At 44.6% G+C, this 20,445-nt stretch overlaps 1 protein-coding gene across 10 annotated transcripts in view; it reads left to right on the forward strand.

Annotated features, from left to right (window-relative positions):
* The window catches only part of Hipk2 (homeodomain interacting protein kinase 2), a 210,495-nt gene that overhangs the window by 49,652 nt on the left and 140,398 nt on the right, over positions 1-20,445 (forward strand). For 9 of the 10 annotated variants that reach the window (XM_023712846.1, XM_023712847.1, XM_023712848.1 and 6 more), the window contains exon 2: positions 14,149-15,232. In XM_023712846.1, the coding sequence (XP_023568614.1) occupies positions 14,151-15,232 (1,082 nt within the window). In that variant the 5' untranslated portion in view covers positions 14,149-14,150. Of the gene's footprint in view, positions 1-12,402; positions 12,422-14,148; positions 15,233-20,445 lie in introns of those variants that run through there. The other variant, XM_023712844.1, reaches the window with a different exon arrangement.

Genomic DNA, 20,445 nt, shown 5'->3' on the forward strand with positions numbered 1-20,445 from the left:
AGGAGGTGAGATGATTCTACGTTGGGAGGGAACCCAGGGCAGAGGGTTCTGTGGGGTCCGAGTCTTCAGCATCACTGGGTCCAGCTGACACTGCCCACAAAGTTCTCTGCAGCTCAGTGACAACTTACTCCAGTATATTCAGAGATGGGTGACAAACATAGGGCAAGAGAAGCAAATTAGTGTGGAGCAGAGTGGAACCCGGTTGCTGGTCCTGTGGACAAAGTTGAGTCAGGAAGCAAGAGGTGCACCTCAGACCTTGACCCCTGCTATAGCTAATGAGAATGCAGTGGAGTTTCCTGTGCCTTCCTTGGCAATGTTCTGAGACCACACCACAGCCGTGACGCTCAGCAGCAGATAGGCCTGCATCGAGACTGTTCTGCACCCTGGTAGTAAGGGAGCTGAAAGGGGGGAGCAGAGCTGTGGTGCCACTGCAGCTTTCTGATCTGCAGCCCAGTGCTAGCTGTGAGGTCAGGAGGGCAGCCTACCATTGGATGTGTGACTTTGTGATTGTTATAAATATGGAATGGTAGCTTTGGTACAAGCATGTTTCCCAATGAAATATACCCCAAACTATATCCCCGAGTATGCAGTATTAGTTTCTCTGGGCTACTGTTAACAAAGTCCCACAGCCCCACTGGCTTGGAATGTCTCCATTCTGGAGTCTAAAAGTCCAAAGCTAAGATGTGGGCAGGATCAGCTCCCTCTGAGTACAGGAGGAGCCCTTCCTTGCTCTCCCAGCATCTGAAGCCCCTGGATCTGCAGCTGCACTCTGCAGGGTCCCCTCTGCCCCGTATTAGTCACTTTTCTCAACATCTTTGTGCCTGTCTCTTCTCCTGTTGGACTAGGGCCCACCCAGCGACCTCATCTTACTCCAGTTACATCTACGAAGACCCTATCCCACATAAGGTCACATTTGCAGGTACTATGGGTTAGGAGTTCCCCATAGCCTTTTGGGGGACATGCAGTGTTAGAATGTATACAGAGTTAATAGAATAATAAAGAGTCACAGACTTGACATATATTTCTGGTATAAAGGAATTCCCAGTGGCCAAGTAGTAAGAACACCAGAATGGGAAGGCGCAGACTGGGTTCCAGCTGTGAATCTAAGTGTGTCAGACTTTTCGGGGCAGCTCAAAGAGACAGTGCAGTTGTGGGCTGGGCACAGAATGAACAAGGGTCACCTAAGTATAATGCATCATTGCATGTTACCACTATGACAGCAGAAACCCAAGGGAGAAAAGCCTACCAGACTTGGAGTCTTGATGTATACTTTGTAAGGCATTTCTAAAGGGTAGAAAAAGTCACCTGAGGCTCACCTTGCATGACCAGCCACGTCCCCAGCCTCCTCAGTACCTCCTACAAGATTGGTCTGTTGGCTTCCAAAGTAAGCCAGAAGGACTGTGAGCTGTAGTGGGCAGGAAGTGTCAGTGTGTCAAAGCCAGGGAGAGGCTACAGGAGTGGGACCTATGCTTTATAAAGGTCTCTGACTGTAGCACCTAAAAACTCAGACTGCTACAACTTTGACCATCCTTATTTGGAACATTTCAGAGATAAAGTGAATAGACTTTTGGATGTTGGGATGGATGGGTGGGAGGTCTGTATTTAAGTGGAGTTCATCTAGGTTGAAGCCAGAAATACAGGTGATTTTGTTTTTATAGTTTGGGGATGTTAACCTTTTCATCCCATCAGCTCTGACAGAAAGATTGTCTTGAGATCCTTCTTTGGAAAGAAAATGCAGGGCTGAAAAGTATAAAAAAAAACCTTTGTATACTTTGGGCTTGCAAAAAAAAAAAAAAAAAAGTGAGAATTAGAAGGCACCTAAGAAAAAGCCAGTCTGAGACTTGGTAACTGAAGTGGGACTCTTTTTTTTTTTTTTTTTTTGCAGTACCGGGGATTGAACTCTGGACCCTGCGCTTGCCAGGCAAGAGCTTATTCTACCGAGCTATCTTCCCGGTCCGAAAGTGGGACTCTTACTATCCTTTGCCTGCCCTATTTCTAGCCATGGCTGCTCTGTCTTTTTATATCTTATGCTGATTACCTCAGAAGTATTTGACACGCTAAGAATCAGAGCTGCAGGCCTCCATTTGGTGTTTATCAGTTATGACACTCCTAATGCTCTTTGACACCTGAAGGCTATAGTTGTTCCTCATATATGCAGATACCTTGTTACCCAGCCCTAATAGGCTATTACATCTGTAGGTAGAAGCTGCTTCAAAAACTAAATCATCAATCAATGCAACTCTTGTTTTTGTATTTTTTTAAATATTATTTGAGTTGTTTTTATATATACTTCTTTTTCTTACACTGATTCCACCAATTTCCTGGAGAACATGGAAAAGCAAATATGTCTTTTTTTACTTCCCCAACATCAGGTTGGGTTGAGAATTTTAGAGATTGCTTGATGCTATGGTGATAATAATCAGGTATAGAGTGTGATATCTTCACCCATCAAAAGGAATGGGTGACTCAGCCATGGTATCTCATGGCTTAGTTCAAGGCAATGGGAGAGTTACAGGCGATAAGAGAGTCCTGGAGTTGTGGACAAGGTTAACAGCTTTCAAAAGGAGAACCAGTAGGTGAATAGCTGTGTGGGGAATTTGCAAATGGGAAGAAAAAGATGTTTCTGAGTAGACAAACAGAACTTCTGGTAGGATTTGCAGATTGAGGACAGGGGACACGAAAGATACTGAAAGTTCTTAAGGGAATTCCATTTCTTGGTAAAGCAAAGGACATGAGGTAGTTTATTAGGTTTTCTTCCCTTTCTCCACTCCTGACCCTTGTGGAAGTATGTGTTGGTTTGTTCCTAGCCAGGCCTGGCCTCTCCTGGATCAGTCCCTTAATTGTGCTTATTAGCACTTTATCCTTGACTTTTCCCCTTGACTCGTACTGGCCTCCTCATGCTGTCTGATGGAGTCTGTGGCCCCATGGATTACTTTATTTGCCATTTGCTCTACTTTCTACACCATTTCTCCTGGGAAACAGCTTTCCTCACATGGATTCCACTTTCATCGAGGTGTTAATGGCAGCCCTCAGGTCAACATCTCCAGCCACGATCTCTCACCCATTCATCTGACCTGGGTTCTTTCTTGGTACATAGGAACATTTCTTCTTTGCTGTTGCTAACGCCTAAGGTGAAGCCTGTCCCAGGCAGGGCTATCCAAGCTGGCCTGTGCTTCCACCTCCTAGTCTCCTTGGCACATGGGCCTTTCATCACAGCCTTTATTCCTTTGGATGTTCTCATTCTCTCCTGCTGATCTTCATTCAGTAATGTTCTTGATCCTTTTTCTGTATCTTTGGCTTTACTTATGAACAAGTGTGGGGCCACTTTGCCTTCTTCCCCTTCTCAGTAGTCCTGTTCAGGCTTAGCCTGTCCTATTGATTTCTATTCTCTTCTCACAATTTTTCTTCATTCCAGAGTCAGCCCAGCACAGAGCTAGTAGGTACTAGTTGTCAAAGACTGGCAGCTTCTAACTCTGTAACCCAAGTAAATTAAGCATCTCTTTTCCTTAGAGTCTCAGTAGTTACGTTAATCAATTTTCTCATTGCTGAGACAAAATACTCAACACCCAGAGTTAAAGGGAGAAAGGTTTATTTAACTCAGTTTGTAGAGATTTCAGTCCATAATCTGCTGGCTCCAGGAAGGGTGGCAAGCAGAGGGCATCGTGGAGGAGACACTGCCCTTGGTGGGCAGAAGATAGCAAAGCAGCAAGGGGCGACTGCAGCTCTTTCTGTCCCTTATATCCTATCCAGGCTACTTAGGGCAGGCAGCACTCACACCCTTAATCCTAGCACCCTTGATCCTAACCTTGTACCTTGGATCAATCCCAGTGTCACACAGTCTAGATCCAGCCACTTCTGAAAAAGCCCCACCTAGAGAGTAGTGTTTTGTGTGTTTGTTTATTTGAGGCAGGGTCTAGTTGTATAGTTTAGGACTTGAACTTACTGTGTAGCCCACACTGGCCTCAAACTTGGTGCAATCCTTCTGCCTCAGCCTCCCGAGTGCTGGGATTGCAGGCCTATACTTCCATGCCCAGCGAAGTGAATGGCTTTGATGGGGCATTACACCAGCTCAGCTTTTTAGAATCACTTTTAGAAGATGGGTGTTATCATGGGCCGGCCAAATAGCTCAGCAGATTAAAGCGCCTGCAAGCAGGCCCAGGGGCTGGGGTTCAATCCCTGGGCCGGCCATGTCAGCCTCGCCCCCTGGGGCTTGCTGAGATGGCAATTGAGACTGGGTATGTTGCCGTGTGCCTGTAATCCCAGCTCTTGGGAGGCTGTAAACAGGCAGATCATGACCAGTCTGGTCTAGTAGTGAGACACTGAACATCCTGTAGAGTCTGTCCTAAAAAACAAACAAACAAGAAAATAAGATGGGAGTTATTAGAAGAAGAAATTCTAGCTAAGTAAGCAATTTGTGTCAGGTGTATATTAATGTTTACTTATTGCCCTAGTGCTTGTTAATTTGTTAATACAAGCCTCAACTCTCAGGGCAAAGCAAAGCTTCCTGAGGGCTGCAGCCTTGGTAGTGGTTGTTCCCCAGTGAACAACCACTGTGCTTATAGCCTGTTAGTAGCACCGAGATCTCAATCTTCTGCCTTTCAAAAGATAATCCATCTTTCTAGTCGTAGCTCACATCTTACCTCATCTCAGAACATTGCCTGACCGTGATCTACAGTGAGGAATGCCCCTCAGCTGGTGTTTACCTGGAAAGTTGCTTGTCACCAATAGTTACCAGTTATCCTTTTTAGTTGGCATTGAACTTGCTAATAGTGTGAGATGATTTTCAGCTCCTTCAGGTTAGTGGTTATGTCTTACATGCCATTGTTTGCAACACCAGGTTTTTGTATAGAAAACTGTTCATGCAGATTTGATGATTGATTTTTATTTCAGGTTTTTTTTTCCTATTTTCTTTAAGCACCCAGTGCTGCATTTAGCCCTATTGTTAATGTCATTATTGATAAAAGAATTCTTTAGAGCTTATGGTTGATCCTAAACTATACTGTGGTAGAATTGTACTATATATTTAACATTATACAGCTAGTGGGTAAGCACACTTCAATTGAAAACATTATAAAAACTCTATAGATATTTAGTATACAATGTTTTGTAAGTGAGTAATTTAGAAACAAGATAACCTGAAATTATCTTCATACTGCTTGTGAAATACAAAATTGATAGGCAAGATAATTATTAAAATTTTATGAATATTGTTCAGCATGTTGGTGAAGAGATTTTTTCAAGTACTTTCCAATTCTCATGTTATGCAGAGCTGTCATAGGTTTTAAAAATTAACCCTTTTCAAAGCATTAAAGGGCTGGCCAGATAGCTCAGCAGATTAAAGTACCTGCTTAGGCAGACACAGATGCTAGGGAGTTGATCCCTGGTGTGCTGTGCTGGCCCCGTCCCCCAGGGCACACTGAGACTGCAATCGAGACTGGGTGTGGCAGTGTTCACCTGTAATCCCAGTATTTGGGAGGCTTAAAACAGGAGGATCACTAGGAGTCCAATCTATGTAGTGAAACCCTGTAGACCCTGTACTAAATACATTTTTTTAAAAAAGCATTAAAATTTTTCCATTCAGTCTAGCCTCGGTGGTGTGTGTTTGTCATTTCAGCACTTAGAAGGCTGAGGCAGGAGCACTGGTACAAGTTTGAGGCCAGCCTGGGGTGCATAGTGAATTCAAGGCCAGTCTGAACTATATAGTAAGACTCCTCAAAAATCCATTTAGATGTATATTTCCAACACTTATACATTTGACATATTCTATAATATCTTACATGTAAAACATGATATCAAAGACAGATACAGCATTCTTTTAAGTATGAGAATTAACCCTTCCTTTGACTGCTTGATTACATGAGGGGCAGAAAAGATCTTTAGCTTCCATCAAATACTCATTGTTCAGCCAAGCCATGTGTCTGAAATATTTTAGGAAGTAAGGAAGTTGATATTGATACCTCTTTTTCTTTGTATGTATTTGGTACAAGGTCTCACTAAGCAGCTGGGACTCAGACTCATAGTTATCCTCTTGTTTTCAGCCTCCCCAGCACTGGGATTACAGGCATGTGCCATCATGCCCGGTCTCAGTGGCTACCTCAGCATGCCCATGGGTGGGGCTAGCATGGCATATGGTGCCAGGGATCGAACCCCCGGTCCCTGTGCTTGCCTAAGCAGGCATTTAGTCCAGTGAGCTATCTTGCCTTTCAGAAGTCGTTATCTCTTAAAATAAGTTGCTCAGGATGCCATTCTCCTTTGTAATGTAATTGATTCTGAGTGATAATCTATTTTCCACTTGCCAAATCTAAATTAAACTTTAAGAGGTAGCTACTGCTAGAATTTGATGAAATTGAATTTAAGGTTTTTTGTTGTTTATTTTTTAAAATTATAGTTGAACCCTCATCCCTGTAGTTTTGCCAGAGTCTGATTTTCCAGTAGATAATTTGGGGATGGTGAAATAGAAAGGAAATGTATTCAGACGTGAAGCAACTTTTCAGTTCACCTAATTGTGAAATGGCAAGTAATGAAGAAACTAAGCAGATAAATTAGGAAAAATACACTGAATGAGCCAATCCTTTAAGAAATGTCACTTTAAAAAAATCATGTGAAGACATGACAATCAGAAAGATACTTAGGTATTCTTTTTTATTTGATGGGAAATTACCACAATCCTGGACAAACTAGTTTCTCATTCAACTGTTAATATCCAGAAAAAAAAATATCCAGAGACACAGGAGGAACAGGAGGGATTCTGTACCCTGTGAGAGTGAGAGTGGGAGGCAGAGTGCTGTGCTAAGGGGCTGGTAGAGCCCTCCAGCCATGGCTGTGCTTTGTGTAAGAGACCCTGGGCCCTGAGCTGGTGTGTGCTTCCTGGGGCTCAGGAACTTCTCCAGGTTTTGGAGAATCCTGAAGAACAGAGCTTGCAGTTAGGTGAGATAGCACTTTATAGACATACATGGATACCATCTACAAAAGCACTACAAGGGAGATGTTTTGAAAATAGTATTGTAAAATGCAGACTTATGTACATTGTTAATGCAGAGTAAGCATTTTAATAAAGTAGCCCAGAGAGAGATCAGAGTCCAGAGCCTCCTTGCCTAAATAAATGTACAGGCCATCATAAAGCACTCTAAGACTGGGAAACCTGGAACTGTTTAATTGTTTGGAGCCTGAGTTAGCCTTACTTTCTATCTATTGTCTCTGCAGCAATAAGGAATGACTTTTTTTTTTTTTTTTTTTTTTTTTGCAGGATCTTGCTTGTAGTTCAGATTGGCCTTTAACTTATTAGGTAGCCTTGGCTCTGGAGTGCTGGGATTCTAGGCATGTGCCACCAGGTCTGGCAGGAAATGACTTTTTACAAATATAGTAACACACTTTTAAAATTTTGCTAGTTGTAAAGTATGTTTTAATGTCAGTTTTATAGGTGCTGCTTTTCATTTGAAAGTTCATGAGGAATTTATTTACAGTTGTATGACATTAGTTGTCTTGTAATAAATTTGTTTTAAATGCTTTTCAGTGGTCATTGCCCTGGCATCCATATAAACTTGTCTATGTAACATTAAAAGGCATGACAGGCCCCTGTATCTGTAGTTTCAGAGCGCGTGATATGGGTCTGTTTAGGAGACAGAGTGGGATGATAATAGTAACACCACTTCATAAAAGAAGGTTGGTTCTAGATTTGGATGACTTGCTGTACTTGCACAATGTATGGAAATGTGGTGTTTCATCAGGTTTTACCACCAAGGGAGACCACCAAGACTTATGGACATATCTGGATTGAGTCACCATTCTAGGGGACAGATATGATTGTTGCAGATTTATCTGACTGCAATTTCCTGTGTCCCTCATACCACTCCCTAAAGGCTCAAAACCTGTCATCACATCAGTACCATAGTGGGTTCCCCAGCTTCCACCAAGGTAGGGCTGAGTCTACTTTCCTTTCTAAGAGCCCAACAGGAAAGACAGAGATAAAGTAAAATGCAGTTGAGCCAGATGTTATGGCACAGGCTTGTAATCCTAGTTTTTTGGGAGGCCAAAGCAAGAAGATTGCAAGTTGGAGGTTATCCTGGGCTACTTAGTGAAACCCTGTCTCAAAATGAAAATAACAAAGGGCTGGGGATATAGCTCAGTACTTGCCTAACAGGCTTAAAGACCTGGGTTTCATCCCTAGGGTCACAAAGAAAGAAAAGAAAAGAAAAAATGATTTTTCCATAGGATCAGTCTGAAAATGTCTATTATGCCCCTGCCATTTCTGAGAATAAAAGTGACAAATATGGAGGTAAGTGAGCCTTGAACTGTGCAGCAGTCAACAAAGAAAGGAGAGGAAACATTTACTTTTCCTTTATAGTGGAAAACAGAAAGGTCCCATGTTACCTCAACCCTCAGTCATACACACACACACACACACACACTCTCTCTCTCTCTCACACACACACTGTCACACGCTCACACTGCTTATCACTTCAGGAATCTGAATAAATAGAATGGCAAAAAGTTGTGGGCTTAATTCACGGAGAGCTGAAGATTTGTACCAGAAATATACTTACAAGGAGCAATATTTGGAAATACATTTGATTATAGCTGTAAGACCATTACTATACAACTACCACCAGTGTCTTATTCCTTATAAAGGTATTGCTGGGATTTGAAACATTTTTACTATGAAAGACTTTCTTTAGTTCTATAATATTGAGCATTTTGCTGCCCAGAGAGAGCAAAGTGGTCCCTGTAGAACAAGGTAAAAGGGTACATTGGCATTGTGTCCAGTTCTTGTCATAGTGGCTCTTGACCTCCACAGTAGCCACAGCAGCCCCCACATGGCGAAGGGTGAAGGGCAGTCCTAGCCACACAGGTCTGCTCTCTGATCCCAGGCATCTGTCACCAGAGGCAGCTGGTGATGAGTTCCACAGTTTTATAACCTTTGGCTGTCATCCCAATAACAAGTAAGTCATAAGCTACCCTCTTCCCCTCTGTAAAATTCCACTTCTTCGCCCTGGCCTTTCTACCAAGAGCTTTTTGAAACAGTGAAAACTGGGCATAGCACTTCACTGCCTTCATGTTCAATCAGCAGATTTTTCTGCTTTGGTGCCTCTGATGCCTGCCCTTCCCCCACCCAGCACTGAAGATTGAGGCATGAGGGACAAGCTAGGTACCAAGCAATGAATTATTTTTCTTGACGTCTATCATGAATAAGTGACTAAAAAACAAGGAGTTGGTCATTTTTATAGTGTGTACAACATCTAGAACAATTAAATATTTAACTGATACTGACAGAGAATAACCATTTTCAGTGTGATCACAGAATTAGTAGGAAGTTAAACTGAATAGAAAAAGCAATAGGAAGAAGCAGGTGAAGTATAGATATATACACAAGCTAGAAGAGTCTTGGCAGGCACAATGATGTATACAGATGTGTTGGTGTAGTTCCCAGGTCATGGTTGGAGCCCAGGATTCCAAGCAGAAGGGAAGCATTTAGCCAGTCGATTGGGTTAGAGTAAAGATGGGCTCAGAGTAGAGGTTGAGAGTTATGCTGGCACTGACAGGCACATCCAATCTAAGATGAACATGACTGCCAAGTCCACAAAAGGACTACCTAGCCTCTGCCTTGGCTTTTAATTTTGATTGTTTGGGGTTTTTAAGAGACAGTATCACTATGTTATTCAGGCTGGCCTTGAATTCACTATATAACCCAGCCTTTAATTCTTGAGGATCCTTCTGCCTCAGTCTCCAAGTGCTGGGATTACAGGTGTGTGCCATGACACCCAGCCTCTGCTTTGTTTTTTAAAGTCTTGATTTGGGTAGAAAAGTAGTGGCAGATTCTTCTCTAATGTCCATAGTTGGGGCCGAGGAGATGGCTCAGTGGAATAAGCGCTTCCCTGGCAAGTGCAAGGGCCTGAATTCAATCCCTGGTTCCACAAAAAAAACCCAAAACAACAACAAATCCCAGACCCAGAGTTAACCAGATCCCATTGATATGACTGATGATCGATTTATACAAAGAGTCGGCAAGATAGCTTAGCACACTAAACACCTGCTTAGGCAAGCACAGGGCACAGGATTCAATTCCCAGCACCATAGGCTGCACTGGCCCTGTCTCCAGGAGTGCTGAGCCAGCCACTGAGACTGGGCATGGTGGTGCATGCCTATGATCCCTGTGCTAGGGAAGGCTGAAAACAGGAGGGTCACTATGCATCTGAGTCTGAGCTGCTTAGTGAGTCTCTATACCACATACAGAAAAAAAAAAAAGTGGGCCTAGGGATATAGCTCAGCAGCATAAGTGCCTTCCTAGCAAGCACAAGGTCCAGAGCTTGATCCTCAATACTGCAGGGAAGGAAGGAAGGAAGGAAGGAAGGAAGGAAGGAAGGAAGGAAGGAAGGAAGGAAGGAAAGGAAGGAAGGAAGGAAGGAAGGAAGGAAATAAATCAGATTTATGGTCAGCAAGCTAAGCCCTCCTGGAGGCCTGGCCAGCTATATTGCATCTTCTGTGTGCCCACCATGTGCCATGACTTGACCTAATACTGGGGAAGCACAAAGAAGTGTGGAGAATCAACTTCAGCTCTTGTCACCAGAATATAGTCTGGTTATGAAAACTTGGCTTAAACCTATAAGTAAACAGTGCAGATGATAAAGAATCCAACAAAGGAAGAGATTTGATAAGGCAGAAGCACAATTTGTGGTCAAATGGATTGTTAAATGCCAGAGGAGCAGAGTTGGGAAAAATCTCTTTGGGCTGGAGTGGCCTGGTAGAGGAGAGGTCTGTGCGCACTGGCCTTCTGGTGAGTAGGAGAAGCACTGGTGGTCTGCCAGGTGGGAGAGTGCTGTCGGAGTGTGATGCTGGCAGTTCAAGGAACCATCTCAGAAGTGTGAGAGGGTTGGTGAGATGGCTCATGTGGTCTAAAGCACCTACTTAGAACAAGCTTAGCAAAGCACAGGGACCGCGGTTCAATCCCCAGCACCACATGCCAGCCAGCCCTGCTCCCTGGTGGGCTGAGCTGGCCACACACACACACACACACACACACACACATAAATAAAAAAATTTTTTTAAAAAGTGTGAGAGAGGGGCCGGGGAGATGGCTCAGTGGAATAAGCGCTTCTCTGGCAAGTGCAAGGGCCTGAGTTCAATCTCCGGTTCTGCAAAAATAAATAAATAAATAAATAAATAAATAAAACGTTTACTAATCTTTGGGGGGCCTGGCTGTAGCTCAGTCCTTTAAGTGGCTGCTTCCGCAAAGCTGTCAGCCTCAGGTTGCTGGAGTTCGAACCTCACAACTCTCCCACTGGCCAAAAGTGCCCTGAAGGCATTCGAGGAACCAAAATAAATAAATAAGTAAATAAATAAATAAAAAAAAGTGTGAGAGACCCACCTCAATAAGTGAGATGGAGTTCAGTGAGGTTAATGGTGGAAGTTGGAGCCAGCGAGGTAGTGGGAGAAACAAGGTAAAATTGTTGAGTCATCAGCTTTATCTCTTGGATACTAAAGAGTCATGGAAAGTTCCTAGGTAGAGGATTGTAATGTTCAAAGATGTCTTAAGAGGGTAAGTCTGGTGGCCAAGTATAGGCACGTTAAAGGGCAGAGTGCTCAGGTAGAACAGATGTTTGTATTTGCATCACTGCTGTGGTTGAAAAGTGATAAACATTTTAGTCTACAAAAGTGGTAGCAAAAGAAATAAAGAATGCAAGAGACACTTTGAAGAAAGGAAAAATTGAGACTTTGCACCTTCTGTGTATACCTGTGAAGGTAAAGAATAATCCAATGTAAATCCAATTGGAAAAGAAATAACTAGAGGAATATTATATGAATAGAAATTCAGATGTAAGGATGGAGGATGAGATTTGGTTTATTGGAGAAGATATGAAGCAAAAATATATCACAGGGCGTGATAAACATGTAGGAGTTGCCTGCATAGAGATGACAGCTTAAACTGCTTAAATGAGTGACTTGAGAACAGAGTCAGGACACTGGAAATGCCAGGTCTTGAAAGAAGAGGAAGAGGAGCTACCCAAGCGGAGAGTGTGCAACCGGACACTGGGAGGAGGGCGAGGTTACAGATTCACACCAGCTAGATAAGAGCGCCAAGAAGGAAGTTGTGGTCAGCAGAATCAGATGTTGCTGAGAAGTTAAGGAGACTAAGGCTGACAAAAGGGCCCTGCATTAGGCAATTAGGAAGTCATTTACCTTTAAGAACTCAGGCATAGGCATATGTATATGAATAGGGGGAGCCAGAGATGGATTAAGAAGTGCGCTGTGTAGTGCCAGGGAGATAGCTCAGCAGGCATAAATACCTGCCTGGCGAGTGCAAGGTCCTAGTTTGATCGCTAATACCAAGAATGAATGAATGAATGAATGAATGAATGAATGAATGAATGAATGAATGAATGAAGTGAGCTGTGAAGAAAGGGGAGCAAACATCTCTGGCTTGCAGGTAAGAAGGAAAGAGTTCAGAGGGAGGAATATGCCTGGTGCTCCTCGCCTTCCATGTGAGTCTCTTGTGCACATACACATGAAGGCAGAAGATTACATCTGTGGTTTCTTTGGCCAACCTTTGTTCCATACTCAGCAAGGACTTGGATCCAGTTAACAGACCAGAGTTGAAAGCAGAGAGAGGAAGGGAGGGAGGAGGGAGATAGGGTAGGAAGGAGGGAGGGAGAAACTTCCAGAGAAAGTGGGAGAAGAAGAGTCACAACCATCAGGGATTTCAGAGTTAGAAAACACATCTTCCTCTGGAGTTGGAGGGAAGGACTAGAGAGAAGAGGATAGACATAGACACAGGAATATTTTGAAATGAAGAAGCAGAGAAAAGAGGTTGGTGGATCACCTACTGAGAAGGGGTGGGCCAGGGTTGGGTGAAGGGTCAGATTAACCATTCCTGGTATTGCTGGGGGCTCACAGAATTGCAAACACTGAAGTGTTTATGAGAAGTAAACTGTGTTTATTGACTGCAGCTTAGAAAATGGGCAGTATTTGTTTCTGCTTTTACCCTTAAGGAATTAACATTCCAATTCATTGCTTTTTCTTTTTTTTTGTTGTTGTTTGTTTGTTGGTTTTGTGGAACTGGGGATTGAACTCAGGCCCTTGGGCTTGCCAGGCAAGTGCTTATTCTACTGAGTCATCTCCCAGGCTCATTGCTTTTTCTTAAGATATTTTGTATGTTTTTTTTGTGTGTTTGATTTCAGCACCATCATAGTTATGAACCATACAAGTATTGTAGAGTAATGGTCTGAAAGATTTCTAAGGTTGCTTGAATGCTGGTCACCTTGGTAGAAAATTCTAGTACTTTCTAGTGAAGGTTATTGATAATGTAAATTTAGCAGAAAAAAAGCTGAGTGAGGGCTGGCGAGATGGCTCAGTGGTCTAAAGCACTTACTTAGAAGAAGCTTAGCAAAACACAGGGACCACGGGTCAATCCCCCAGCACCACATGCCAGCCAGCCCCGCCCCCTGGTGGGCTGAGCTGGCCACACACACACACACACACATAAATAAATAAGTAAATAAATAAATTAAAAAAAAAAGCTGAGTGAATAAAATCCATGAATCATGCTACCTACTTGACCAAAAAAGGCTCATAAAGGTTTTAGGCATTAGTTGAAGACAACAGACGAACTGTTACTCCACTCAGCCCTGCAGAATCCATTTAAGACAACTAAGACACCAGGTAGTAATAACATCTCATCCAGAATCTGGCAGATCATGAGGGGCCCCATGACTGGAAAGAGGTTTTCATATTTCAGGGAACCTGGCCCTCAGGGTCTGTTGGCAAGGCTAAGCCAACCACGTGGAGGACCTGTGCGTATGACAGCAAGCTGGGCCACTTGATACAGTCTGAGAGTAGAAGGATCTATTTTTGCCGCAAATAATATTCATAAGAAATACATGCTGAACAAAGTCCTATCCTAATTTAGTATCTGAGTTGTGATTGTCCCTGCCTCTCGTGGCCTCCTCTTGGTGGTGGTTGGAAATGACAGAACCACTTGATTCCATAAACCAGGAGACCAGAATGTGCATCTGGTGGTGTAGAGCATTTTACAAACATGTTTTCAAGTGGGAAGAAAGTATTGCTTGAGCCATTGATCAGAATCCAAATGAATCTGCTGAGGTTATTCATGTCAGACTGCTTCAAATACTTATCTTCCTTTTCTTTTTCTTCTAGGTATGGCCTCACATGTGCAAGTTTTCTCCCCTCACACCCTTCAGTCAAGTGCCTTCTGTAGTGTGAAGAAACTGAAAGTCGAGCCGAGTTCCAACTGGGACATGACTGGGTACGGCTCCCACAGCAAAGTGTACAGCCAGAGCAAGAACATCCCACCTTCGCAGCCAGCCACCACAACCGTCAGCACCTCTTTGCCAATCCCAAACCCAAGCCTACCTTACGAACAGACCATCATCTTCCCAGGAAGCACCGGGCACATAGTCGTAACATCAGCAAGTAGCACTTCCGTCACCGGGCAAGTCCTTGGCGGGCCACATAACCTAATGCGTCGCAGCACTGTGAGCCTCCTTGATACCTACCAAAAATGTGGACTCAAGCGTAAGAGTGAAGAGATCGAGAACACAAGCAGTGTACAGATCATTGAAGAGCACCCACCCATGATTCAGAATAATGCCAGCGGGGCCACTGTAGCCACTGCCACTACATCCACTGCCACTTCCAAAAACAGCGGCTCCAACAGTGAAGGTGATTATCAGCTGGTACAGCATGAAGTGCTGTGCTCTATGACCAACACCTACGAGGTTTTGGAATTCTTGGGCCGAGGAACGTTTGGGCAAGTGGTCAAGTGCTGGAAACGGGGCACCAATGAAATCGTGGCCATCAAGATCCTGAAGAATCATCCTTCATATGCCCGGCAGGGTCAGATAGAAGTGAGCATCCTGGCCCGGCTGAGCACAGAGAGTGCTGATGACTACAACTTTGTGCGGGCCTATGAGTGCTTCCAGCACAAGAACCACACGTGCTTGGTCTTTGAGATGTTGGAGCAGAACCTCTATGACTTTCTCAAGCAGAACAAGTTCAGCCCCTTGCCCCTCAAGTACATTCGCCCGGTCCTCCAGCAGGTAGCCACAGCCCTGATGAAACTCAAAAGCTTGGGTCTTATCCATGCAGACCTTAAACCAGAGAACATCATGCTGGTGGATCCATCCAGACAACCGTACAGAGTAAAGGTCATTGACTTCGGCTCAGCCAGTCATGTGTCCAAGGCTGTGTGTTCCACCTACTTGCAGTCCAGGTATTACAGGTAAGACTGTAGCCCCCACATAGTCAGGTCTTGAATGGCCCAGAGCACTCACTGAGAATACAGTGTCATCACCAGGAGGGAAACAAAGGGTGTGCTGGTGGGTGCTTCCCCCACATGACCTTAATGTATTGAGCAGTCAGGACTTGTGCACATTAAAATGACAATGAGAAGCCAAGAATGGAGCAAGGTAAAGTTCTTGGTGAGTGTTAGAGCTGGAAAGGATTGCTGGGTGGGGGGAGAAGAGCAGAGCAGAGGACTTGGGTTCTCATGGAAGGGCAGGATCCAGACAACTGGTGGACAGAGGGTGTTGGTTTGATGGCAAGGTGGCAACAGTGTACAAACCTCATGCAAGAGACAAAAAGGACAGCTGTTGGCCAGATCAGGGTTGTGAGGAGTGGGAGAGATCATGAAACGATAGCTGGGACAGGTTTAGGGGTTCTTTAATGTGTATCTCTCAACTTGGAACAAGCCTTGGAAATTTGAATAGCTAAGGGCAACAGGTTGAAGGTGATGTTTGGAGAAGACTGTACCCATGTAGAAAAGAGCCTGGAGGAGAGAAAATACTGCACCAGGGCCTGGCTCTCTCCTGTGCTTTGCACCTGGACGATGGAAGTGTTAGATACACTCTTGTCACTTAGTGAAATGCCCAGGCCTGAGTAGCTTCCTAAGAAGTGACATTTATCCAGCTCACTGTTCTGCAGATTTGAGGGCATGGTGCCAGCATCGTCTTGACTCTAGTGTGGGGTTTGTGACAGATGGCACCACAGTGGTGGAGAATGTATGGGACCCTAAGTCACATGACCAGATAGAAAGCCAGAGAATGGTTCAGGCTCAGGTGTTCACAACAACTAGCTCTCAAGAGGATTAACTTGGGGCTTAGTACCTTAACTCCTTCCTTTTAGTTTTGATTAATTGATTGGTGTTGCAGTGAGGATTGAGCCCAGAGCCATACATGTACCACATGGCACCCTACCACTGAGCTACACCCCAGCATTTTATTTTTTAAGACAGTCTCACTAAATTGCTCAGGTTGACTTCAACTTTGTATTCGTCTTCCCTCAGTTTCCAAGTCCCTGGGATTATAGACCTTCACTACCATGGCTGGCCCTACCTAAAGCCCCTTTGAGGAAGATACAGCCCATGACTTCCCTCTAGGCCCCGCCTCTTCCCACCTGCCACTATCCCCACACGGAGAACGACACTTCCAGCACATCAGCCCTTGGGATATTACCAGAAAAACTCATCCTTCCAGACATCCACCTCTAACATGGGCTGAGCATAGTGCCAGTTGCGGGGATGTAGATGAGGCCCTGCCATCCTGGAGTTTATAGTCGCCCCAGTGGGGTTATATGAGGTCCTAGTCCCCATAAACTGGACCTATACTTCTGAGATGGGGTCCAGCACAAGTGTTGTTTCACCAGCTTTCCTCGGGACCCCAGTGTGCAGCCAGCATTGAGAACTGCTGCTTTGGTGGGATGAGATAAAAGTGTTGGCCAGGAGCTGACCTGAGCCGCCTCCCTCTATGCCCCTCACTTTCTTCCTGACCTGTGAGAGAGGTTCCCTTCAGCAGCCTGTACTGCACATAGGGCCTGCGCAGGTAGTGGTGGCTGAGGAGCTGGTAGAGGTGGAAAGCCAGGGTCGGAGTTGTGGAACAGTGATGAGCTTTGCTTGAGGGAATGAGGAACTATCCTTGGAGGAGGAAGTCGGCCAGAAACAGCAGACTCCCTAGAGAGGGCTGACCCATGTCTAAGACTGGGAAGTAGAAGGGCCACATGACTCGTTGCCACCCGGGACCTTCTGCGCATACCTCGGGTGGATGTGCTTTCTCCATGCACTGTCCAGGGCCACAAAAGTTGGGCTGGCAAGTGGCAGAATCCAGTCAGCACCCCTGACCTGTTACCCACTCCTGAGGCTTCCAGCCCTCTTTCCTGGCTTGCTTCTCTGGGGGTCAGGCTGGCTGCCAAGGTGCTGTTGCAAACTTCCCCCACCACCTGTCATCTACACCTGCTCTCAGCCTCTGGCATTTGGGTCTTCACTTGGCTGGCTCTCAAGGCTTTTCCACCTGGCTGTCTTCTCTCTTCCCATTCCCTTCAGAAGGGTGTTCCTGGGTCAGAGCAGCTCTTAGCTAGCTAGCCTCTTCAGCCTTACCTTTGGCAAGTCTTTCCCATTGATTCAGAAGCTAGAAGGAGGCCCGACAGCCTCTGCCCGCTCAGGAGGGACAGATTTGTTGCCAGTTGTGCCCATCTCTCTTTCTACTCTAAGCCTTGCAGTTTGTTTCCAGATGCATGGCATGGAGGGAAAAGGTATGCCCTGTGCTCAGGTGGAGCCTGGGGAGCCAGAAAACGTGGACATTCCTTGTGCCCAGAGGAGGAGTTGGTAGAGAAGGATTCTCGGTGGTTCTCCCAGGAGTGTGCCCGGACCTCCCTGCAAAGCCAGCTCTGGGTGGCCACCCTCATGGGTCCCTAGCATGCTGGTGGAGTGGCAGGTGCTGGGGCTAACTCGTTACTCACAGCAAACAGGAGGCTGCTCTTGTCACTTTCTATTTAGGTTTGCAAATTCAGCACGCCAAAGGCTATTCCTCCCCAGATCTTGGCCTGAATATGGATGAACCACAGCCAAGTCAGGGGCTGCTTGGAGTTTCACTATTTAGTTAACCTGCACTGCTGTTGGCGAACAGAAATTGTTTCATTACAGTTTGCTAAAAATTGAGCATGGCAACTTGTAAAAAGTCTGTAAAATTGGTATTTAACAGAAAATAACCTTTGGAGCAAAACTTCATAAACAGAAGAAGCTGAATTAGGGACTCTTAAGCCCTATTTTAATTTGTGTCCATGTGAGCCCTCCACTATGGACTGGGCTTTCAGGCTCTGGTCACAAAATGTCTGGGCATAGGAGTCATAGGTGACATGAAGAGGCAGGTCTGAATCCACTTCCTGGACTGCTCATGTCACCCCATGTCAGATCAGACTTTTCAAAGCTCTCCTCCCAAGGAGCGTAGGGGGCCTGGCTTCCTGACAGTCCCAGGCTTTGTCATTCCATTACAGGCACGCTTATGTGTGGGGGCACACCATTTCTCTCTGAGAGGCCTTCCCTTAGGTGTGACTGTACCCCTTCCTTTCTTTTGACTTTAAGTAACTGTTACTTAAAATTCTGGACAGGGCAACCTCTTGTCATGGGTACCATGGCCTTTGGGTCAACATGTCCTCACTGTGACCAGCCCTCAGGTCAAGGGCGCAGACAGTGTCAAAGCAGCTCATCTTTTCTGCCTGGAATTAGGCTTCATGTCCAAATTGGTCCCAGTGCTCTGTCTCTCCCTGGTCCATGTCTGACCCTTGGGGTGTTCTGCTGCCTCACAGATCAATAGGAGCTTTTGAGGACAGTCTAACTCTCTTTGTTCATCCTAGCTGTGTGAGACAGCTAACTCCTGACCAGATGTATCAGGTTGATTTTCCTGATTACTCTGCTCTTACTGGAGAGAGCAGGCAAGAGATCTTTGATTATCCACTGTTAAGGCCCATATCTGAGAAGAAAGAGGCTGTTGGGGATATGTTGAGAGACCGTCTGCATGTTTGAGCTACCTGAGACAGAGATGTCATCACGTTAGTGCCAGATTCCTGGCAGGGCTGTCAGATCAGCCTTTGCCCTGCAGTGCCTGTTTTCCTCAGGAGTTTCTATATCTGAGCCTGACACATTAGCTACTGGGGATATCTCACTTTTCAAAAGGATGAGCACTTACATGGCCCCTTATTATTATAATTCATACTGTATTAAATGAATAATCCACTGTAATCCCCACCTGGTGGCTGAGAAATAGCAATAGAGGCCTCTGTTCTCACCCTGGGGGACCTGGGAATGGGGGCAGAAGCCTGGGAGCCACTTCTTTCCCCCAGCTGTTAGGCGTTTGTTTGGCTGAGGTCAGAGTCTTGTTGGTATTGATAGTCCACAAGGCAAACCTGTGTTCTTCAGGAAACAAGGGCACTTTTTCAGGTTTTTCATGTCTGGTACAAGGGTATCCCCTTTCAACTTGAAGGTCAGTTACATGTACCAGTTCTTTTACTGGGGGCGAGGGTCTGGGGGAGTATTGGGAATCAAACTCAGGACCTTGGGCTTGTCAGGCAGGCACTTGTGCCGCTGAGCTATATTCCCAGCCCTGCACGACTGCCTAAACTTTGTTGGACATACATGTCTCCTGGAGAGCTTGCTAAGGCAGATTTTGACCAGAATCCTGTCCCAGAGCTAGTACACCCTTCTCCAGGAGAGAACACTGTTCTCCCCAAGGTCTCTACCCTTGCCTGAAATTGAAGCTGGGCAGTGTTAGTGGATTTAGAATCATTCTTTGAGAAACGCTGCTGGGGGGAGAGGGATTTCCTTAGTGGTGTCACCTTTCAGGGAGGAGCCAGAGGCAAGTAATCCTGCTCACATGTATTACCTCACCCTGGGTGCTTTGCCTTTTCCTTATTTAATTGTATACTGATACCGGGTTTTAAGGCTTCTCTTTTCTTTGCCTTGCTTTTCTTTTCTTTGTTTCTTAGCAAGTGAAAATAGGCAGTGGGGTATTTTCATTCTCAGCATGACTAGCAAACTAAAAATAAGAACAAACACTAAACTCAGAAAACGCAAAAGAAATACACTATTCAGGCAAAAGACAGTGATTAAAATTTGCAGAATTTTGTTTTTACTCTGAGATATTGAAAATGTTTTTTGTACACCTGTTTTTGGAGATACTCAAGACCATTATGAGAATCCTAAAGATGAGCATAAAAAATTAGAACATGAAAGAAGAGAAAAAAACTAGGACATAAAAAATTATATTCACGATAATCTAACCACTTAACAGTTTACCCTGTAGTGTCACTCAGGCACTCATTTATTTATGCACTGACTGACCTTAGCATTGCTCGAGCAGGAATCCTTTCAACCAGTTGATTCTTATATTGAATAAATTTGATAGAATTATTGTTTTTAAATTTCCTAATATATTATCCTATAAAAATTAATGAAAAAAATATGAATGCTTTGGTCATCCTGTGTTTGAATAATTAAACTGGTAAGTAGTTAAGCTTTAAAAGAAAAACTGTCTTCAAGTTGATTCAATGGTTTGGAGTAAAGGTGAAAATTAATTTTAATTCAATTCAATTTGTCATTTACTGGCTAAGAATGTAAGGCATGGTCTGTAATCTTTTTTTTTTTTTTTTTTTTTTTTTTTTTTTTTT

Source organism: Octodon degus, unplaced genomic scaffold (assembly GCF_000260255.1).
Source record: "Octodon degus isolate 3935 unplaced genomic scaffold, OctDeg1.0 scaffold00027, whole genome shotgun sequence".
NCBI lineage: Eukaryota > Metazoa > Chordata > Mammalia > Rodentia > Octodontidae > Octodon > Octodon degus.